Genomic DNA, 18,909 nt, shown 5'->3' on the forward strand with positions numbered 1-18,909 from the left:
CAGCCCCATCACACCTGTAGCCTGTCCCCAGAGAAGGGGGTGCTGTGGCTGGCTGCCATGGTCCCAGCCGCAGGGCAGCCCCACCGCGACTCCCCCGAGCTGTCCCACGCGTGACCCCGTTCGCCACGCCACCCTCTGCGGTGACACCGCCGCGCTGCTGCCGCCGGGATTGAGCGCCAGCAAAAAGGCCGGGAGAGACCAGCCCCCCCTCCTTCCCCGCTCCCCCCAAACCTCAGCCCGAGGGTGACGTCATGGTGGGGGAGGGGCGGGCAGGGGGAGGGGACCCCCGCGTGTCCCTGTCCCCCTGCACGCTGCGCAGCGCGGGGGCCGGGCCGGCCAGCCCCGACGGGGCGGCCCCGGGGGCGGGGGGGTTCTGCCGTGCTATCCCCACCCCCGGGGGGCGGCTCCTCCGTCTGCGTGTCTGTGTGTGTGCGTGTGTGTGTCTGAGTCTGTGTGTCTGTGCCTCTGTGTGTCCCCTCCCGCCCCCGCAGCGCTCCCGCCCCGGGGGGACGGTCCCGGCTGCCGCCCCCATCGCCACCGCGCGGGGCAGGAGGAACGCGGGGAGCGGGGAGGGGGGAGTTTCTCGGCGATTTATGGGGCGGGGGGACACGGGGAGAGCGGGTAAATCCAGCCTGTGATGCCTATAAATGGCGCTCCTCTTCCAAGGTGCACATTTATAAAAAAAAAAAAATAAGAAGGGGGGAAAAAAACCCGGTCGGTGTCATCCCCCCACGTCAGGGCCGGTGGTGGGCGTGAGGCTGTACTTCCTCCGCCCCCTCCTAATGGAGCGAACCATTCCCAGCCAGCCTTCCTCGCCCTCTCCCGCTGCCTCCCTCTTCCTCTCCTTCTCCTCTTGTCTCCCCCCCTTGTCTGCAAAGTCCTCCGCTGCTCGGAACTTGTTGGCAATGTCTATTTTTCAGCTTTCCCCCACGTTCTCCAAAGTAACTATTTAAAGATCTGCAGCCGCAAATGGTTTTACTAAATGTAGGATGGGACTTAAGTTGAACGGCAGTTATATTTCTCTGATCCTTGCTGTACAGATAGGTAAGTGGACTGCCAAATTCCGTGTCAAGTTGTGCGCACCCCAGCCCGGCTGATGCATGCAGGAGCGGAACGTCGGGATAACCCGCGCGGGGGGCCGCGGTGCGGGGCGGCGGCGGCGGCGGGACCCGCTCCCCGCGTTCCCTTCGCGGTGGCAGCTTCGCGTTCCGGCACGCTGTCAAGGCAGAGGAGTCCGCAGGAAAGGGAGCCGGTTTCTGATTTCTCGTAAACCACTTTTGGTTTTCGTTTTCCTAAAGTGGTGCATGCTCACTCATACTTAGCTTTTTATTTTCCCTCCGCCTCTTCTTCCTTCTTTTCCCTCCTTTTCTCTCGGTCCCCGCGAACGGTTGCGTTTGTATCTGGTTTTCGGATGTCCCCTTCATTCCCTTCCACTTACAGTTTGGTGACTCCAGTGCTAAGAAATTTTCCTCCTCTCCCCGAGGGACAGAGAAACACGAACGGGCACAAAATGTCTTGGGAGAGATCTGGCTGGAAAGTTTTTTTTTTGCAGAAAATCAGGGGAACAAGCGAAGGTCTCCCTTTGGGAACCAGAACGTTTTCCCATTTTTAGAGCATCTTAAAACCAAAGAAAACCCATCACTAAATTAAAGGAAATAATCAACTCGAATGCAGCGATTAAGCAAATAAAAATTACTTTAAAAAATCGCGGAGTCCCACTGCCCAGTCGTTAATTTTATGCTTGGAGAAGACATGTCAAAAATCGAGCAGGTCCAAAAAAATTCTATATATGCTGTTACTTAAAATAGAACAGGTTTCTTTCCATGCCGGTGTGTATTTTGTGTGCTTGTTGCCGGTTTTGTTCAATACCTTGGGGTTTTCGCTGGTTGCTTTTGTTGGTTTGCTCTCGGGTTAATTTTATACGTATCTTTCCTGAGATTTTTTTAGTTACGAATATTAAACAACCTCCAAGTTAATGACCACTTTGGTCCTACATAGGCAAATTGTAAAGATTACTACTGGATATGTAGATTCCCGAGCATGATCCAAAACTGGGTTTAAATGAAAGGGGAATTAAAGAACGTCTTTTATTATCTAGACTGTCAGGTGTGATGAGCCCTTTGAAAATATTCTCCTGCAAAGGAATTCTGGTACAATTAAAAAAAAAAAATAAAGCAGCTCGGCATTGCTATTTAGAGCTCCTTTTGCTCGGTCACACTCTCCAGAAAACCTCTGCAGAATTTCATGGGTAACAAAGAAGGAAGAGGGGAGAAAAAAAAAGATTTTAAAAAGGAGGGGAGAATTAGAAAGGGAGGCAAAAAAAATCCTTGAACATTTCTTCATCTAATAAAAGGGGCGGGGGGGGGGGGAGGAAGAAATAGTGTAACGAAATGTTGACCTCTGGGAAATGTGGTTAAATGATGCAAACCCCTACATCCTACATTCGTATTACCATTCCGTTTTAAATAAGGCTGAACTCTTCACAAGGCCAGTTTTGTACTGTAACAGAAAGACGCGGGAAGGCTTGAAGGCTTTATTTGGTCGTTATCCTTTATTTCAATCCTTGCAATTTTTGTTTGTGTGTTCGTTCATTCATTTGGAGGAGGAGGAGGAGGAGGAAGATTTTCTTTCTGTTGTGTTTATTTGGTTCGGCCGAGGATGGATTTTGTTTCAAATTTCAAAAGGCAGCTAGAGTCGCTGGGAAATGCCGTTCCCGGGCTGGCATGAGCATGAGCAGTCGTTTGGAAAGTTACCCCCAAATACTGCTGCACACCGTGGGGATGGTGGCGGTGCGGTGGCTTTGCGGTGCTCTGAAAAGGGACAGCTTTGAAGCTCGTGGAGGGCTTTTCTCCTCTCTGCTCCTCCTTCGGTATTTAGGGTAACCTTCCCCCCACCTCCTCCACACCTCCCCACCCCCGGAATCAGCTTCTGGTTGCCGGTGTGGGGTTTGCGAAGGGCCACTGGCTTTGCCCCGTCCCCGGTAAAGGCTCGTGTGAAATGGATGCTCGGCTCGTTCCCAAAATGTCTCTGCACCGGGACTTAAAAAAAAAAAAAAAAAGGGGGGGGGGGGGGCGGGAGGGAGGAGGATTTATTTATTTATTTAGGGTTTAGGCGTAGGAGATTGGAGTTGTCCGAAATCCCTGACATTTTGGGAGATGACCGAGTTGGGGGCTGGGGTGGGCTAAGTCTCCGCGGAAGGGACAGGAGGGATAGACCAGTCGCGGGACTGGCAGAACGTGGAATGGGTTTCGGGAGGGGGCCCGGTCCGTCACGGAGGGCTCCTGCGGTCCTGCTGCATTGCACATTGCTGCACACTGCTGCCTTTGAATGGGGGTGCGGGGTGTGGAAGGTCGTGGCAACGGCAAGGCACAAGCGACCTAGTTCACGAGAAATCCCGTTGTCTTTGAACCAGACAGGAACCGTGTCTACCCGCTTTTGCTTTTTTCCTTTTTTTTTTCCTTCCTTTTATATATATAATTTTTTTTAATTTATTGGCGGGGATTGGGGCAGCTTAGAACCGGGGATACCCCGTGCGGAGGCAGGGGCACGGGCAGACAGGGCCAGGCTGCCTCTCGGGGGCGAGGGATGCTCGGCTCACCACTGGTCCCAAACGTGACCACCGCCACCCCGCCCTCCCCCGGCCCCAGGCTGGGGCAGGGCTTCTCTTCGAACCCCGGGTTTTCAGCACAGCGCGGCACTTTTTTTTGCAGAAATTCGCGGCAACTCCCCCTCCGCTGTAGCTGCTGTAGCGAGATGGCGCGGGTTTTATAGGACATGGTTTTACCCTCGGGATGCTCTTCGGTTCTTCTCTATTTGTTTCCCTGGCTTTTTTTTTTTTTTTTTTTTTTTTTTTTTTTTTTTTTTTTTTTTTTTTTTTTTTTTTCCTGTCGTAGCCAATGATGTCTGGAGCCTGCTGGGGGTTTATGTGGCGGCTGGTGCTGGTGTGTGTGTGCGTGTGTGTGTGTAGAGGGGAGTGGCCACCAAGTCATGTTAGCGATGAATCAAACGGCAAGAGGAGGATTTGGGTTGAAACAGTCTCTTTTGGAGTCAGCCATTTAGCTTGTAACCGGTACCTGGCAAGGAAACACACACACACAAACACACACACACACACACACACACATCCCGTCACAGCCATTCCCTGGGGACACGGCGCGGGCGGTGTCCCCACCCGTCGCCCGACGGTGTGGGCGGCAAGGGGCTCCTCCTCAAGGGACGGGGGAAGCCCCTTCCCGCCCCCGCTGGCCGCAGCGACATCCCCCAGGCCTAGGGACACCGCGGCGTCCCCAGCTCCCGCCGCGGGCAGGAGAGCGGCTGGCAGCCGGCCCCTCGCCGTGCCCGGGTACCCCCTCCCGCCGGGCGGCTGCGGCCATGTGCGGGATGCCGTGCGGCGGCACAGGCCCTGCCGCGGGTCCCGCGTCCCGTCCCGTCCTGTCCCGTGCCGTGCCGTGCCCTCTCGGGGCACGCAGGAGGAGCCCGTAACTCATTTTCTTCCCGCGTTTGCAGGCGATTGCACTTGTGATGGTCCCTGCTGTAGTGAGCCCGATGCCCTTGGCTAGAGCCGTCCCGGGGGATGCCTGGGCTGCCCAGCAGGTTTGGGGGAGCGGGGCTCACCCCGGCCCGGTCCCGCCCTGCCGCCCCGAGCACAGGCACGGCTGGGTCGGCTCCCCCGCACCTGTCTGCGTGATTTCGCGGTCCCTTCTTTGCGTGTCTCTATCTCAAGTCTTTCTAGCGATTTTTAAATTATTATTATTTTCAATTTAATTTTTATTTCCCGCTGCGCCTTGCACGGTGTTTGCCCAGCCACCTGGGCAATAGGGAGCGTGTACGTGTGCGTGCGCCTGCGTTTGTACGGAGAAACGCTCCTGCTGCTTCCAGGAGGAATTTTCTAACAAAGGATCAAGTCCGGGGGGAAGCAGGCAGCGCATCTTCACCTCCCCTCCTCCTCTCCCCTTAAAGAAAAAAAAAAAAAAAAGGAGGAAAAAAAAAGGAAAAAATTAATGAAGGCAACGTCGCTAATCCACAGACACCGAGCCCCCGGTACTAAAAAAAGAAAGGGCGAAAAGCCCCTGGCTCACCTCCTCGAGTGGCCGATGGCGAGCCTGGCTCGGTCCCACCGCCCCTCTCCTGCCCCAGGTCGCGCTTTTAGCAAGGGCTGGGGGCGGGCGGGGGGAGGAGAAGGGAAGAGGCGAGCCGGGGGCGGCGGGCGGAGGGCCGGGGGCGGGGGCCGGCGGTGCTGACCTGTGCCCCTGCCCCCGCAGCGTACCTGGTGCAGGCGGTGAGAGCGGCGGGGCGGTGCGATGCGGTCTTTAGGGGCTTCTCGGATTGTTTGCTGCGGCTGGGCGATAACATGGCCAACTACCCGCAGGACCTGGACGACAAGAGAAATCTCCAAACGATCTGCGCGTAGGTCTTTCCTCTCTTCTCCGGGGCCGCGGGGGGAGACTGGGGGTCACCCGGGGCTGGGCAAGGGGGGCGAGGCTGAATGGTGGCGGGAAGGAGGGAAGGAACACAAGTAGCGCGGGGTTGAAATCTCCGCTCCTGGGTCCCTCCAAGCTCACTGCCCGGACAGGCCGGGTTTGGTTTGGGGAGCAGCGAAGTCTGGAGGGAATTTTTACAAAGCCTTTTTTTTTTTTTTTTTTTTTTTTTCTTGTTGTATTGGATTTGGGGTTTTGGTTTTTTTTGGTTTTGGGTTTTTTTTTTCCCCTCTTCCTACTTAGCTCCTCTTTCATATTCTTTCCCTTCCCCCGATCTGCACTGGGGTGCTGACATTAGCTGCCCGGGGATCGTTATCCCTTTCCTTATTGCTGCCTGGGGGACACGCTCACCGGCGGGCTCCGGGCTCCCCCCGAGGCCGGTGCGAGGCTGCCCAGCCCGGCCGGGCACAGCCGGCGCTGGGGAGGCGGCTCCTCGGGAAACAAAACATAATTAAAAAGGGAAGAGCCCTGTCATGATGTGAATCGCCCAGCGAAGAGAGGCGGCCGTCCCAGCGCCAGCTCTCTTCTGCCACCTCCATGGCCCCGGGAAAACCCATTTGCCCCCAGTTTCGCCCTGCTCCTGGCACAGAGGGGACAAGAAGGAAAGGGCAACGATAAAGGGGAATAAAATAATAATAGTAATAATAGTAATAATAAAAGCAAGTACAACAATGACAGCAACAAAAATACTGAGAGGGGAAAAAGAGCTCGTCTTGCAAAATCGTGTCCCGCACAGGGAGGAAAACACGAGCATTTTCGATATGTCTGGGAGGGAAAAGGAAAAATACGCCACAAAACAACAAAACTAAAAACCCCAAACCACACATACAAAAAAAAAAAAAAAAAAAAAAAAAAAAAAAAAGAGCGGTTGGAGCACAGGGTGTTTCCCCCGTTTCTCAGTGCAAAATTCCCCCCGTTTAAAATAAAAACCCAACAAAAAAAAAAAAAAAAGGGGGGGGGGGAAGGAGAAATATTTAGAAACGAGATAGTATCTTTAGACATAAATAAGTTTGGAATAGTTTTGGGTTTTTATTTTGCTCCTCAAAAATCAGAAAGCAAAAGACATGAAATGGGAAGGTGAGAAGAAAGGAAAGGAAAGGAAAGGAAAGGAAAGGAAAGGAAAGGAAAGGAAAGGAAAGGAAAGGAAAGGAAAGGAAAGGAAAGGAAAGGAAAAAGGAAAGGAAAGGAAAGGAAAGGAAAGGAAAGGAAAGGAAAGGAAAGGAAAGGAAAGGGGAAAGGAAAAAGGAAAAAAGTGAAGAATCTCTGTAACACGTCTCTCCCCCTACCTAGAGATTTCTGAGTCAAACACCTAAAAAGGCTGGCACCTCTCTGTAAATGCTGGGCTGCGGTTTACTTTGTGTCCTGCAACAGAAATAAATACCCAGGGGCAGCAGCGTCCCGATATGTGCCCTCGAGTGCCAGACCAGATGTGATCCTGATCTCTAAAAATAACTCTTTTCCAAGAAAGACCCTTTCCCCGACCACCTGCCACCATCCGATTGCCTTCGCCCTGTGCTGGGATGTGTATTGAAAGAAGATGGTGAAAGATTTAATTTTCCTTTGGGAGATGCAATTACAGCAGAAATACTGCAGGAGAGGCACACTCTCAGACTCTGGCTTCTCAGTATCTCATTATTTATTACAAATGTAGCAAACATTGGGAGTCTACAACCAGCTTAGAGTGCTCATAAATTAGAGGCAGTAGGACTACTTTGGAGAAAAAAAAAAAAAAGGAAAAGAAAAAAAATCAAGACCCAGTTTCGCAGACGTCTGCCTTGAGGCGTGGGGGAAATAGAAGGCAGAGGGCAGATTCGGGGTGATTTTCGATAACTCAGAGATGGAGTGGAAAGATCCTCCAGTTCCCTCCCTGTGCGGTCCATGGGACCACGGGTGCCTGCACCGGCGACAAACGCCGGTCCAGTTCCCGTGAAGAAAGGAATTCGGAAAAAAAAAAAAAAAAAAAAAAAAAAAAAAAAAAAAAAAAAAAAAAAAAAAGGAGAATTTGTGCGAATGGCTGGGAAAAAATAGAATCTCTTCCCTGCCTATACACCCCTGGCCACGAATCAGGGGTCACCCCCGCTGCCCTGCCGCAGGTCGGTGCGAGGCGCCCAGAAGCGGAAGATGCTCCTTCTTCCTTCTCCTACCCTTCCTGCTTCTCCTACTCTTCCTCCTTGACCTTTTCCCGAAGTAAGGGCCTTTCCCAGCCTCGGGGAATCCCTCCCGAGGGTTTCTGCCCGCCGCACCCGAAAGGGTGCCTTTCCCACCCCCATCTGCCCGCTCCCACAGGTGACAAGAAACCCTCGGGACGAGCCCGCGGGCTCCTGGGCTGGCTCCTGGCAGCCGAGGGGGGCATGTCCCCTCCTCCCGTCTGGCAAAGACCCCTCCGCCAGAGACCCAGCAGAGCAATTTTTGCAGCACCCTGACAGGGCTGGTGCCGAAGGCGGGGCTGGGGATGGGGGGGACCCCCGAATCCTCAGCCAGCGGCTCCTCCCCGCCGGCCCAGCCTCCCTTTTAGGCATGCCCGGCTGGCTCCGCCGGCGGGAGGAGGGGGCGGCGGGCCCGAGGGGCGGGTCCCCTCCCCGGGAAGGTGGGTGCGTGCCTGTTTTGACGCCGGCTGCTCTCCCTTCCTGCAGGTACTGGGATGATTTCCACGCCTGCACCCTCACAGCGCTCACCGATTGCCAGGAAGGAGCGACAGACCTCTGGGAGAAATTGAGACGGGAATCCAAAAACCTCGATTTCCAAGGCAGCTTATTTGAACTGTGCGGAGGCGGCAGCGGCGCGGCACCGTCCCTCCTCCCGCCGGCCTTGCCCCTGCTCCTGGCGGCTCTGTGGGCCGCCCTAGTGACCTGGCTGCCTTTCTAGGGGGGCGAGCACACTCACACCCACACCCTCTCCATGTGCTGGATCTATAGAGGAAGTGTCCATCCGTTGCTTTGGGGACGTTGTGCTTTTCTGTGGTTGATGATGATGATGATGGTGGTGGTGGTGGCTGATGATGGTGAAACACCCATGTAGGACTGTGGAAGCGTTCTCCCTTTTTTTTTTTTTTTTCTTTTTTTTTTTTTTTTTTTTTTTTTTTTTTTTTTTTTGGTGTGTTTTATTTGCCAAATCTTACCAAACAGGCAGCGGCGCGCAGCCCAAATCGGACCTCAGCTTTACTATCGCTTCGAATCAAAAATAGAGAAAAATATAAAGAAACTAACTCGAGCCCTCGTTGTGCAAACGCAATCTCAGGAACGGCTCTGGGCCACCTACTGCTAAGGCTGTAACCGGCCGGGTACCTCCCGGCGAGCCACGGGCTCCGCTAAAAATGTGGCAGTGTGCGAGGCGAGAACAAAAACCGCAGACAGGAAAAGGCACTGGCGAGAAATCCAAGGTAGATGTCCACGTGTGAAGCATATGGTGAATAATTCACAATCTCTCATCTTTCCTCCACAGTCGCTTGGTTTTTTTTGGTCATTCCACTGGGAAAAAAAATTAAAAATAAATAAAAAAGAACATTTTTCCTCAAGGGGAAAAGAGAGCGAGAGAGGGAGAGAAAGAGAGGGAAACGAACAGCTAAGGAAGGAAGGAGCAAGAGAAAGAAAGACGTATCTAAATGCCCGGAGGAATGAAGGAATGCTGCTAACATCTCTGAGAGTTTATCTTTACTTGCTGTTCGAAGGCATCTTTCCGAATTCACTGCCTTTAATTTTTTCCTCCTCTTTGTTTTAGATGTTACACATAACAGCAAAATACCTGAATATCCAACCGTAGAGATCACAAAAAGGGGGCTTAAATGTAAACCTAAAGAAAAAAAATAACAACAGCAAAATGATTTTGAAAAAAAAAAAAGAGCCTTGATTTTAAAAGAGAAGAAAAATGTAATTTAAACAAAAGTTTATTATAAAGTCGATTCAGCAAAAAATAACAAAAAAAGATTTGCTACAAAGTATAGACAGAAGTATAAAATAAAAATTATTGTTTGAAATGAGGGTGTCGTCCTTTTTATAAAATATGCCTAGAGTATCTTGGAAAGGACAGGGCTTTTAAGGCAAGGAAGTCTAAATCTTGAACCCATCCCTTGACGAACACAGCAATTCCAGTTCAAACAAGGACAGGGTGCCTCAACCGCTTAGTCGAAGCCTTTCTCTCTCTCTCTCTTATTTTTTTTTCCCCCTCTTTTTATTTTCCCCTTTCTTTTGCTCCTTAAAAATATGCCGTAAGTCCTCCCACCCTCCTCCTCCTCCTCCCGAAGCCGCGAACCGCAGCAGCCCCGTTTTCGCGGCCGCCCGGGACTGGCGCAGGGAGCCCCGCGCAGCGGCGGGGGCGGGCGGCGCGGCTCTGCCGCGGGCGCGGAGCGCTGCCGAGCCCCGGCGCAGGGAAGGCAGCAACCACCATTAAGGAGGAGGCTGTGGAGCCGGAGCCGGGGCGCAGAGGAGCCCTTTCATAATTAATAAGGCAGCTCAGCCGAAGGAGCAAGGGGAAGGGGGGACGGGGTATTGATTTCGCAGCAGAAGCTGCTCTAACCTCGGCTATTTATAGACGCCTGATGCCTTTATAAAGAAATACACATCAAATAGTGAACACGTCCTTTTTACTTATACGAGGAGAGCCCAGCTGGCGATCGGGGGTGGGTGGGTGGGTGAGTGGGCGATGGGGAGGTAGGGACCACGAATTGGTGCGAGGTGATTTATTCCGCTGGGGAGCCGTTGCCTGTGCGATAGCTCTCCTTTGCCAATGTGTAGGGTGGCAGAGTCTCTCCTTCGCCCCCTCTCCCTGCTCCCTCCTTTCCCAAGGTCCGCAATGTAATGTGTAAGCAATAGCAAATGTAACAGTTCATAAATCAAACAGTGGGTCGCAAGCCAATCTGCATTTCCCAAACGGATTGAATCCCAGCAACGAATGTGCTCAGGAACTGGAGCCAGGCGCCTTTACCACTGGAAGCAATGTTGATTTTTTAATGATAAAATACATTATGCGTGTGTTGGGGGGGCTTTGCAGAGCTCAGCCTCGCTTCGGCAGACACAGGTCTGCTTGAATTTCGTTTTACTTTGGCCTCCCTCTAGATTCAATACCCACCACCACCAAAGAAAAAGGAAAACCCTGGAGAGCAGAGCTTTGTTTAAATGGTTCGGGTTATTTTCCCTCCCCACAGAGGATCTAGACCTAAATTGATTTTTCTGTGCACATCTCTGTATTCATGAGGTCAGGCGCTGCTGTTACGGTTTCCTGTAGCACGAAATGCCAGATGCCGAGGAGAGAGGGGAGAGGAAGCCCTTGCTGGGGTGCCTGGGGCTCCGCAGCTTGCTGTCTGCGCCGGCTGAGCCCCGGGGACCCCCGCCGGCGGCCGGCGATGCGCCCCGCTCCGCCCCGGGGTGCCCGGGCGCCGGTCCCGCCCGCTGCCGGCGTCCCCCGGCTCGGCTTCGGGCGTGCTCCCGCCGCCGCCCCCGCCTTCCCGGCTGCTGGACGGTGCCCGTCCGTCGGAAGGGAGCCTTTCCCTCACCCCAAAGAAGAAAGCTGAAACGCCCTAACAAGGGGGCGATTTCCAGCTCATTAGCGGACTCGACTTATCTTCGTGTGAAGTTCAATTACTAATGAACAATCTCTCCCTAATTAGCACATCCCCCTAATTAACCCTCCGTTGAGGAGAATAATAAAAGGTGGCAAACCAGTGAAAAAAAGCGGAGCGGGTGCGGAGGGTGCCCGGTGGTCGTTCCCGGGCCCCTTTCCTCCCTTCTGTCTCCTCCTGGACTCTGCTGTTTGGGGATAATAATTGTCGGGCGCTCAGCCCCGGGGCCCAGGCCGGCCACCGGGCCTGCCGAGCTAGCCGGGATGCTCTAGCCTGCATTGCACCCCGGGATTTCCCGCAGAGGCGGCAGGGACGGCAGCAAACCCCGGTCCCGCCGGCTCAGCTCCCCCTGGACAAAGTGGCAAGCGAGGCTCTTCCCGCCGGCAGCTCCGTGTTTTTTTCGGGGAGCACGAGCAACCAACAAACTCCCCCTTCCCTTCCCCCCCCCCCCCCCCCCCCCCCCCCCCCCCCCCCCCCCCCCCCCCCCTTCATTTTATAAGAGCCTTCCAATGCGCGAGGCATTGGTTATTCCCTTTTCTGCTCCTTCCGAGGGCCGTTTCTGAAGCCTGAGTGCAATGGTCGATTTTATGTATTTAATTTTCTCGACCACAGGGATGGCTGGTTGCTCTGCCTTGCCATGTTGTGTGGGCAAGGAAACACGAGCCCTCCGCCAAGTCCCAGAAAAGGACTGAGTGTACTGGACTTGCCTCCTGCCGCCTTGCACCTGTAGGGTTTGTAGAGGCTGCGGGAAAGGCTGGGCTGTCTCTTGCCAGGCTGGTCCCGCTGCCCCAGGCAGCGGCTGCTGTAGGAAGAGCTGGAAGAGGTTCAAGACTCTAACATCCCTTCTTAACTCCCGGGCAAACGGGAGCTGGTGAACTGGAGAGGGGGGAAAACGCAACAGAAGAGCGTTTAAACCTTGACAGTGACCACAGTAAAATTATCTCTCCTGCTTAAAAGAAAATGCGCACACACGCAAGCGTAAAGAGAAAAAAACAAAAAAACCAAAAAAACAAAAACCAACAAAACAAAACATAAATGCAGATCAACAGGGGAAAAAAACCGCAGCTGAAACAAAAGACAAACCAGCGCATTTCTAGCTGGCTGGATAATCAGGAAGAGTTGCAGCCATTGCGGCTCTGCCTGCCCTAATTCCTATTCCCAGCTCCGACTGAGCAACCGCAGCCCCGCAGTCCCCGGAGGGCTGCAGAGCGCTGGCTCCTTCTTCCCCGGCAGCGCTGGATGCACCCGTGCTTGGCCTGCGGCTGCTCTCCCGCTGCCTCCCTCCCTCTCTCCCTCCCTCTTTTAGCAGCCTGGCTGAGCCCTGCAGGGAGAGCTGCACCTTGGCCCGGCTCGGGCTGCCCTCCGACACGGCGAGACCCTGACAGCACTGGGCTGAGGTGGTGGCGGTCGATTATTTTTGCTTTAAGGGAGAAAAAAAAAAAAAAAAAAAAAAAAAAAAGAGACCTTTCCCCATCTGCTCAAAGGCTGTAACAGGGAGATGGGGTGGGCCTGTGCTGGGAGCAAAAGCTTGAGCCAGGACACACAAAACTGAGGAAAAATCTGAGTGGTAGTGAGAGCAAATTGGTTGGTGCTTATGGAGGGAGCAGGGAGGCATGGTACGAAATAAGGTGCAGTATCCATTTCTGACAGGACTTTTTGGTGCCTATATCTACATCTCAGAGGAAGCAGCCAGTCCTTGATGGTCCTTGGCTCATTTGCACAGTCTAGGGATGAATGGATCAGTGGCTCTTCCAGCCCTCTTCCTCTCCAGGGTCCTTTTAAAATCTGCGCAGTTACTGTCCTGCCCAGTGAAACCCACTAAGTTCTGTGAAGGGCTGACAACCTAAGGAGAGAGAGAACAGTTCAGCCTTTCTATTCACCAAGAAGATTCATTAATGATTAGTGCCATTAGGTGGACTACAGTAGTGCCTGAGGGCTCCAATTAAAGAAAAAGTGAGCTTGTTAAATCCAGAAAGCCAGATTCTCCCTCTGATACTCCTGCCTGATGCAGAGGTGGTGCCTCCAGGGCGGGCAGCAGGAATAGCCCTGGCTTTCTATGTGAGCAGCCTCTGTGCCTTTCCTCCTCCCTCCTCCACCTCTTCCCTCTCCCCTGCCTTAGCTGCAGATCCTGCTTACAGGGTGCTGCAGAGCACGGCTGTCGCAGGAGTTGGCTGGCAGGACTTTCAGGAGGAGGTGTCAAATCAGCTTATTCTTCCGAGCCACTTCATTCTTCATCACGAGTGGGTTTGGGTGGGCTTTTTTTGGTTTAGGTTTTGGGTTTTTTGGGCAGGGTTGAGAGCAGGCAAAGTGGTGGGATTGCAGAGGAGTCTGTTATGAAATCAGATGCGATTTTAGATGTCTGAAAGAGTTTCTTTAGGCTAAAGGCAGCTGAAGATCAATTGCACTGTTGGCAAATGTGCTTCCAGCTGGTTGGAGCTTCTCTTGAGGGAGAGTTTCAACCCAGGGCCCATTGCTATGGTAGTACAGGAAAGGGCTTTCATTTGCTTTGGGCTAAGGACCTTCTGCTGCCCAGTTCTACCAGTGAGAAGAGAAACTGGAGATGATGTGGGAGAGTGACAACAGCATTATTACTGGTGAGTTACTGGCTGTTCCTTTCCCCTCAAATCCCCATAGCGGGTCTGTGTTTGAGGATTTTGCTCAAAGCCCCATGCTCCTGAACTATGGCACAGACTTTGCCTTTCAGGAGGTACTGAAGAAATGGGTTTAAATGGATCAAATTCTCAGAAACCCAGCCTGTGGCTTGTACCTTAGCTTTTTAGGCTGTATTGTTTGTTTTATTTTGTTTCTTTGTTTGCTTATCTCCAAAGCTGATATGAAGAAAAGATGAAAACAGCCTCCTGAAGGTCAAGGTGAGACTGACCAACACCTGATTGCTGGTATTCACCAGCAGTAATAAATCCCTGATCACAGGTGCTGGAAGTCTCTTCAGAGAAACAACATTGCTGCAGGGGACAAACAACTAGTCCTGACCTTCTTTACACAGCCATTCTCTGGGAAAAAGTATCCCCTGAAGTCAATGTGGATTCTGCCTAGGTAAGGATTTTGACCGCTCAGTTTTACCTCAGATGGGAATGCTATCCAAATACGAACTCCAGATTCATGCCACCGAAATACAAAGAGCTTTGTGTGTGCATTGTGCTTTGCACCTCCACATTTCTTGTCCATTCAATGTATTTAGTACTATGGAAAACTTACTAGATCTCTCAAGCATCAGAGATCCAATCTGCAGGGCACTTTTTTGTTGCCAGGAAGCAGCCTCAAGAGTGGATGGGCAGTGCATCCTTTAACACCACCAATTTCTTTAACACTTTAGAAACTACTGGATATTCAAACTAATGCTCCCCAAGGCAGAGAACAAAAACCTCAGAACCTCAGTCAACCAAAGTAAAAACTAAGTAACCAACAAAAAAATCCATTAGTAACCATAAGAAAGAAGCAATCACTGATAGTGTTAGGAGCTGTTTAATCAGATTTATCCCACCTTAAACCACCTATTTTGCTGCAGTCTCTGCCAATAAGTTTCCTTCGGATACAGTTATGTTCATGATCTAATTCTGCCAAATGCACCTTTTCAAGAGTCAAACCATGTGTCTAGTATAGTCTGTCTTTGTCAGGACTTCTAACAGTAGTACTTCTGACAATTGTAGTACCTTAAGTGCAAGAAGTTTTGCAATAAATGGTCAGTTTGGTATTTATGCTTCTTTAAATACATTTTATTTTGGCTGGGTAGTGTAAGAGGTCTTATCCATTCCTGTGCTCCCCTGGGGCACTTTCAATTTTCCAGTCCTCTGGCACAAGCTGCCTTTTGCAAAGGAATGATTCCTGTAAAGGCACTGCCTCATTTTGTTTCCCATATTCTAAGAAATCCTTAAATTATGTTGTCAGATGAAAAATACAGAACATATTTTGTTAGCATGGAACATTGGTCACATTAGTCTCACAACGCCTCATTGAAGGATCCAATATGTCAGAAAATTGTCCTAAGCTTTGCTGTTTATTGAGGTTTAATATAGGTGCCCTTGTCCCTTTTACTAGAGCCATGATGCAATACTTCTTTTTTTTTTTTTTTTTTTTTTTGTTGCCAAGACATTTCACTTGATCTCTTTCACCCTTACTCCAAGTGTCCATTAAATGGGAGTAGCACTTTCAGATCTTTGAGATTTGGGGAAAATGCTGCATGAGGAGATAGGCTTTATTAATTAGAAATTTTTTATTTTATCTTTTAGCTTTCATCAGAAGAAAAATGCCTGGATTGAAATGACAACAAATAATAGGTAAAGGATGCTCCCCTGTTGCTTCAGAGGTCTGTTATGTAACAGAAAACATTCAGCCCTGGTGCAGAGAGTTGTGGTTCGCGTCCCTCTCTGAAGAAGCCTCACCTTAAAGAAGGTTGTAGCAGCCCAGCCTCATGCAGGTGCTGCGCTGCAGGCATTTCAGGCTGTGCATTTCAGCCCGTGCCCTCAGCTAGGCTGTTGAGGGCAGGCTGCAATACCTGTCCTTCTTGCAAAATCACAGATCATTTTCATCCACGTTCTCACTGCTCACAAGCCCCCTGTTTAACCGTGCATCAAAAGTTCATTTAATTACCTTCCCTCCATTTTCTTTAGGTGTTGGTGATTTGCACTCTCTCCACCTAAATCAGAAATCTGGCACATCAATACTTAGAAGGCTTAGGAGAAGAAGAAAACATCAGTATTTCACTGAACACAAAAAAGTTGCACAACTCCTCAGTCCTTATTTTAATGTCAGCTGTGGTTAGTTCATCATATTTCTTTTTTTCTGTAAGACTAGCGATTCCCACTTCTTTTTGAATCCCACCTGTGCAAATAGCTTGTTTTTCTCCCTAGCAAGTGTTAACAAGGAACTGCGAGGGTTTTGTTCAGGCTCAGTAGTCAGGCAGTCCTGGGGTGTCTGACTTCTAGGAAAAGCCACAGCAGGAACAAATGAGAGCCAGCCCACGCACCAGGCACAGCTTTTGCTGGTCCTCAGCTCATGTTCCAGCTCACGCTCTGGTAAATGAATCGCCGTTAGCAACTGCAACGCTGACCAACGCCGGGAGGACAGGTCTGGATGAGCCGGATGCTTCATCATGGAGCTGCCCTTGGAAACGATGGCCCATTATAAGGCAGCTTCACCCTCCTCAGCAGAGCCCACGGCAATTTAGGGCTTGCTCTGCTCACTTTAGTCCGCGCAATTTCATCCTTTGCGTGAACCAGATCATGCAAATGGGGGGCACCGGAGTCACGGGGAAGCCGAGTTCCACACAAGGACTGGCATGAGAAGGAGCAGCAATTAGCTCTAAATTCACTCCACCAGCCTGTCATTTCCGCGCTCTCCCCTGCTGCTCTGCAACTGGAAGCCTTGCACTCTAGAAGAAGGGGAGAAGAACATTTTGCTCATGCTCATATTAATCAAGTCATCTTGTGAGCTGCTGAATCTGTGAAATTGTATCTCCCATGGAGTTCAGTGGTAATGACTGTCTTCGATGTGGACTCTCTGGTGTCTAATAATACAGTAATATTACTGCAGTGGATGCACTCCCAGCATTTTTTCTCCTCTGCCTGCCTACTTCTACAGCACTTGTAGGCAGTTCAAACCTTTGAGACTTCTATCCCCTGTCAAGTTTGATCAAACTCAGTTCACAGGCTCAAAAATTATTTAGGAGGGACCGACTGGCACTTGCACAGACAGTGTGATTTCATAAGCTTCCTTTCCTTGGGAAACTAGGCTACCAACCTAGCAACGGGGTGAAAAAAAGCCATCCTGCTAGCAAAGAGGACCTAAACACCAGGAGGAAAGAGGGGAGGTGGGAGAGGAAAGTGAAGATGTTTTGATGGGAAAAAAAATGCTGCCTTGTGGCTGCAGAGCTCTCACACACTTAAAGGGCCAGCCTTGGAGACACATGCTGGAGAAATTATTCTCCAGGAGATGGAAAGTTCTCTCATGAAAATTGGTAAGGGAAAGAAAGGACCTGGATTCATCTCACCACCTGGCATGCTGAATGGATATCTTTATGGTAAGGATTATCTCTGATGGCACTCGTTCCTCCCTGTGGACTAGAGGAAGACACAGACACAATTAGCATGCAACCTGTATGCCTGCAGCATCTAAAGCGAGGTGTGTCCTATCCCAAAGGGAATAATCTTCTTCCCACTCTCTCCTTCAGACCAAAGTTTTCCATGGTGCTGCTGCAGGGTTTGTTACTTCATGTACTACATTTGTATTTTAGAAAAGCTGCTGTGTGTCTTAATAGCTGCAGATGTATGCATGGTTTTACTGGGCATTTATTATCACTTATCCTCTTTGCACTGAAACCTTTCCTGTCCTTGTATCTTACGGAATAAAATTCTTAAAGTGAGCTTTAGTGGTTCTATGATTCTACTTTACAAATTAGGGAGATGTCATCCCACTTCTATTTGCTATCATACAATGTTTGAGGCTGTCAAAAGTGTTTTAGTGCATACTCACATAAATTGATACTATAATTTCAGTAATTATAATGTCACTAATTGTGTTTTTGCACCTGATGCAATTACTCACATTCATCTATGGAGCACTTCTTTGTTCTTTCTATATTTAGGTGTTCCCTTATTCTTTAATCTTCCCTGCCTATGGTAGATCATACAAACAATGAAACTTGGAAATAAAAGCTTAGACCTTCCCATCAATTTCTGTGTGCCAGAGGAATGGGATAGTTTGGAACTCTGTGTGTTCCTGCACCTGCAGGAAAGCAGGATATGCCCAAAATCCCACTGACTATTTTAATGTAATTTTTATGAGGCTTAGAGTGGGTCTGGTTATCCAAATATTGCACAGTGCAATTGTTTGTATTGGTCTACCCTAAAATTTTTCCAATTTTTGGGGGGCTTTTTTGCTTGTAGCCTTTCACTTAAAATTACTCCAGGGCTGCTGCGGCAGCTCCTTTCATCTGGCCCTTTCACCAGTGCTCTTTTCCTCACAACCTTCCAGGGGTGAACTTTTTTATGCCATATTTCCTGGGAAAAGGCTTCCTGTACCTCAGCCATCCTCCTGTGCTCTTCTCCTCTACCTTTTCATCATGTTGCTGCCAAGTTATAATTCATATCATTCAGCACTCAAGTTCCCACACTCTTTCCACTTGGTGCCTTCTAGATCCATGAGTACATATTGCATATAAAGGGCTTATAGTAGCAATTTTAATATAATAAGTGATACCAAATTAAAAATTCATACAAGGCATATCAACCAATTAGCGTGCAACATTCAAAATTGTACTTAATCATACTTAATCAAGCATAATCCAGCCAGTGCCAGCGTTGCCATCAGACAAAGATCACTGTAAGGCAACTTGAGCAGGCTTTACTAAAGGGTATAATTTTAATGGGGGGTGGCTGTTGATAGGACAGTGATCTGCTGCACTGGAGCAGACACCAGGAGAGGATGGCTACCTGAGGATTCCCAACTGCATCCCTTCTACAATTTTCCTATTAACCTTGAACTTGGTGCATGCCACCAGCTACAAAATCAGTGAATAAAGCATGTGATTTGTGTCTGTCAACTTGCCTCAACTTTCTCTGTGTTAAAATGAAAAGTAAAAGAATAATCTGGGCTTCAGAATTCCTGCTCTGCTCCAGCAGAAAGTTTGAGGATAGTGTTCCCTCTTCTCAAAGATACCTAAGACTCATTGGCGTCTGGGTCCACATAGAAAGTTCTTTTGGTTCTATTTCATAAAAACAAAAACAAAACCAACAAACAAACAAAACAAAAACAACAACCAAAAAAAAAAAACCCAAAAAACAAAACCAAAAAACCCCAAACCTTTAGTGGGCAGTATGTCTTTATTATTATTGCCATATGTCAATATTATTGCCATCCATT

The 18,909-nt window shown here is 50.1% G+C and overlaps 1 protein-coding gene across 3 annotated transcripts; it reads left to right on the plus strand.

Annotated features, from left to right (window-relative positions):
• The first annotated feature begins 420 nt into the window (after positions 1-420).
• Positions 421-17,411, plus strand: NRN1 (neuritin 1). Of its 3 annotated transcripts, none has more exons than XR_005256012.1 (6): positions 421-1,044; positions 5,262-5,406; positions 8,111-8,856; positions 13,860-14,085; positions 15,279-15,326; positions 15,660-17,411. XR_005256012.1 is itself a non-coding variant. In XM_038129393.1 (3 exons), the coding sequence occupies exons 1-3, from the start codon at positions 990-992 to the stop codon at positions 8,340-8,342; spliced, it is 432 nt and encodes a 143-aa protein (XP_037985321.1). In that variant the 5' UTR covers positions 421-989; the 3' UTR covers positions 8,343-9,450. The 3 variants fall into 3 exon arrangements, 1 of the variants encoding a protein (XP_037985321.1); XR_005256013.1 differs by having other exon boundaries at positions 13,963-14,085; XM_038129393.1 differs by lacking the exons at positions 13,860-14,085; positions 15,279-15,326; positions 15,660-17,411 and having other exon boundaries at positions 8,111-9,450.
• Positions 17,412-18,909: the final 1,498 nt, after the last annotated feature.

This window comes from Motacilla alba, chromosome 2, assembly GCF_015832195.1.
Source record: "Motacilla alba alba isolate MOTALB_02 chromosome 2, Motacilla_alba_V1.0_pri, whole genome shotgun sequence".
Classification (NCBI taxonomy): Eukaryota; Metazoa; Chordata; class Aves; order Passeriformes; family Motacillidae; genus Motacilla; species Motacilla alba.

What these genes read in the sequence shown, in the direction of transcription:
- NRN1 (XM_038129393.1), top strand. Translation starts at nt 990, where the DNA reads ATGGGACTTAAGTTGAACGGCAGTTATATTTCTCTGATCCTTGCTGTA. An exon ending in GATCCTTGCTGTACAGATAG is followed by an intron (nt 1,045 to 5,261) that starts GTAAGTGGACTG and finishes CTGCCCCCGCAG; the next exon opens with CGTACCTGGTGCAGGCGGTG. An exon ending in AATCTCCAAACGATCTGCGC is followed by an intron (nt 5,407 to 8,110) that starts GTAGGTCTTTCC and finishes CCCTTCCTGCAG; the next exon opens with GTACTGGGATGATTTCCACG.